This window comes from Macrobrachium rosenbergii, chromosome 22, assembly GCF_040412425.1.
Source record: "Macrobrachium rosenbergii isolate ZJJX-2024 chromosome 22, ASM4041242v1, whole genome shotgun sequence".
NCBI classification, from domain to species: Eukaryota; Metazoa; Arthropoda; class Malacostraca; order Decapoda; family Palaemonidae; genus Macrobrachium; species Macrobrachium rosenbergii.
The window spans coordinates 16,857,155-16,859,821 of NC_089762.1; the positions used below are offsets into that span (position 1 = coordinate 16,857,155).

The 2,667-nt window shown below is 36.8% G+C and overlaps 1 protein-coding gene across 1 annotated transcript; it reads right to left on the reverse strand.

Moving 5' to 3' along the window:
* Nucleotides 1-369: 369 nt before the first annotated feature.
* On the reverse strand, nt 370-741 carry LOC136850429 (uncharacterized). The gene has a single exon (XM_067124009.1). The coding sequence runs from the start codon at nt 739-741 to the stop codon at nt 370-372; it is 372 nt and encodes a 123-aa protein (XP_066980110.1).
* Nucleotides 742-2,667: the final 1,926 nt, after the last annotated feature.

The window sequence follows — 2,667 nt, forward strand, 5'->3', positions numbered from 1 at the left end:
CTTTGAAAAGAGGTCCCAGAGTATATCAACCCCTTCTCCCAAGCATTTCCACACCTCAACTGGTATACCATCAGGTCCAACAGCCTTTTCATTTTTCACTTTGTCAAGTGCTCTCTTCACTTCCTCTCTGGTGATATCTGGAACTGCTCTTACTTGTGGGTTTCCCTCTTCTCTTATTCTTCTGGGGTTCTCTTCGTTTAATAGCTTCTCAAAATGTTCCTTCCATCTTGCTCTTATACATTCTTCCCTTGACAAAACTCTTCCATTTCGGTCCTTGACCTGCTTGATGTGCGTCAGATCTTTAGTTGCTCTATCTCTTCTTTTTGCCATATTGTAGATCATCCCCTGACCCTCTGATGTTTCTACTTTCTAATACATCTCATTTATTCCTTCTGCCTTTGAACTTGCCACAGCCCTTTTTACTTCTTTATTTGCGATTTTCCAAGCCATTTCATTTTCCTGAGATTCATTCCTTTCATAAATTGTCCTTGCTTCTCGTTTCCTGTTTACCTTATCTTGAGTATCTTGGTTCCACCACCAGCTCTCCTTACCATTAGGTGGTCCTCTACCTGATGTTTTCCCTAATAGCTCCTCTGCTGTTCTCAGTATCATTGTGCTATTTTCTACCCACCGGATGTTCACATCATCTGCTAATCTAATGCTGTGCAGGACCTTTTCTTTAAAACTCTGTCTCATCTCTTGGTCTTTTAGCCTCCACCACTTTATCTTGAGCTGCGCCATAGTTTTCCTCTGTGCAATCCGCCGTATCAGAAAATCAGACACAACTAACCTATGTTGTGGGCTAACAGTTTCTCCCTTTATGATCTTACAGTTTTTTACTTCTACCAGATGGCTTTTCTACACAACAAAAAATCAATTTGCGTCTGTTTCCCTCCACTACTGTATGTTGCGTAATTTTTGCTTGTAAAAAAAGGTGCTGTTTATTGCCAAAACAAAAGATAATGCAAAATCTACTACAAGTTCTCCTTCTTCATTCATTTCTCTCATTCCATGTCCTCTATGAATCCTACTGATATTTTCCCGACTGCGTCCAATGTGTCCATTCAGGTCACCTCTAATCAACAGTCTTTCTTCCACTTCTATTGATGTAATCATCTCATCCATCTCCCTCCAGAATCTATTTTTAACTTCCTCAACGGAGCCCACTTGTGGTGCATAAGAACTGACTACATTTAGAATGTGTTCCCCATAGCACAGTTTCACTTTCATTATTCTACAGCTTTTCTTTCAACCTCAACCACATTTTCCTTCATTTCCTTAATAAGAACAACCCCAACTTAAATCCACTACCAATCTCTTTTGCCTTGTTTCCCTCCCACCTTGGCTCTTGCACACACAAGACATCAATTTTCCTTCTCTCCATGACATCTGCCACCTCCCTACTTCGTCCGGTCACGGCGCCAACATTCAGTGTTCCAATTCTAAGCACTTGTGGGTGTATGTGTATTGATGTTTTAATTTTTCAAACAAGGGTACGAGCTTTTTTCTGGTAGTTGTTCCAGAGCAATTCCAGGTCATATTCTTTTATACTTTACTTGTTTTGTTGTTCGGGAATTGCGTTTCTACATTTCAGTCTGAAGAAAGGACTGGGGAAACTGAATAAGACTTGATCTCAAATTATAGATCGTTCCAGCCCAAGGAAAAGGTGAAATTACAGACTTATCATCAACCCTGCTGTAACGGTTAATGTAGAAAAACACAATATGATAAACAAAGCAAGTTCAGAATACAGAGACGATTATCGAATACGTTTGCATTGCCAAAACTTTCTTAGTTTTGACTTGTTTTGCTGTGTATAATTTTTGCAAGTTTGCTGACTTATTTTATAACCATCTCCATTTAGTATTTTTTATGGGCAGTCTACTATGAGGAAAACTAGCTTTTCATTGGAAAGTTCGCTAGGTGCAACAACAACAATGCTGACAATTATGAACGGATGATAATAATGAACAAACAATACAAACCAACCTTAAGGGAAAATACTCTCACGTGATTGAAGACGGTACCTGAGATTATCAGCCCCATTTCCGGAATTGCAGAACAGGTATAAATCACAAACACTGAACTTTCATGGTGAAGCCCTATGATAACTTTAAAAATAATATACATTATATATATATATATATATATATATATATATATATATATATATACACATATATATGTGTGCATGGCTGAGTGTATATGTGTGTATATATATATAATTTATATATATATATATATATATATATATATATATATATATATATATATATATACATACATATATATATATATATATACATATACATACATACATATATATATGTGTGTGTGTGTGTGTGTGTGTGTGCGCGCGCGCGCGCTGATCCTTTGCTTTCTCGTTTTTTTCTCTTTATTCATGCAACAGCTATGTTATATGTCACTTTATGTGCCACCGAATCAAGTTTGCATATCAATGATGTCGCTAGTACTCCATGACATTCATTACAGAGACACAGAATTCTTATCCGAAGTGAAAAAATCGTAAAGCCAGGTCTCCAAATTTCTGAAAAGTGGTAATATCGGGTGTTTTAACTTTTATTTTTTTTTCTATCCCTATGCTTTTGGCAACCCAAAAGAGAAATGTTTGGATCAGAAAAAAGTTAAGTATACCTTAAGTATACC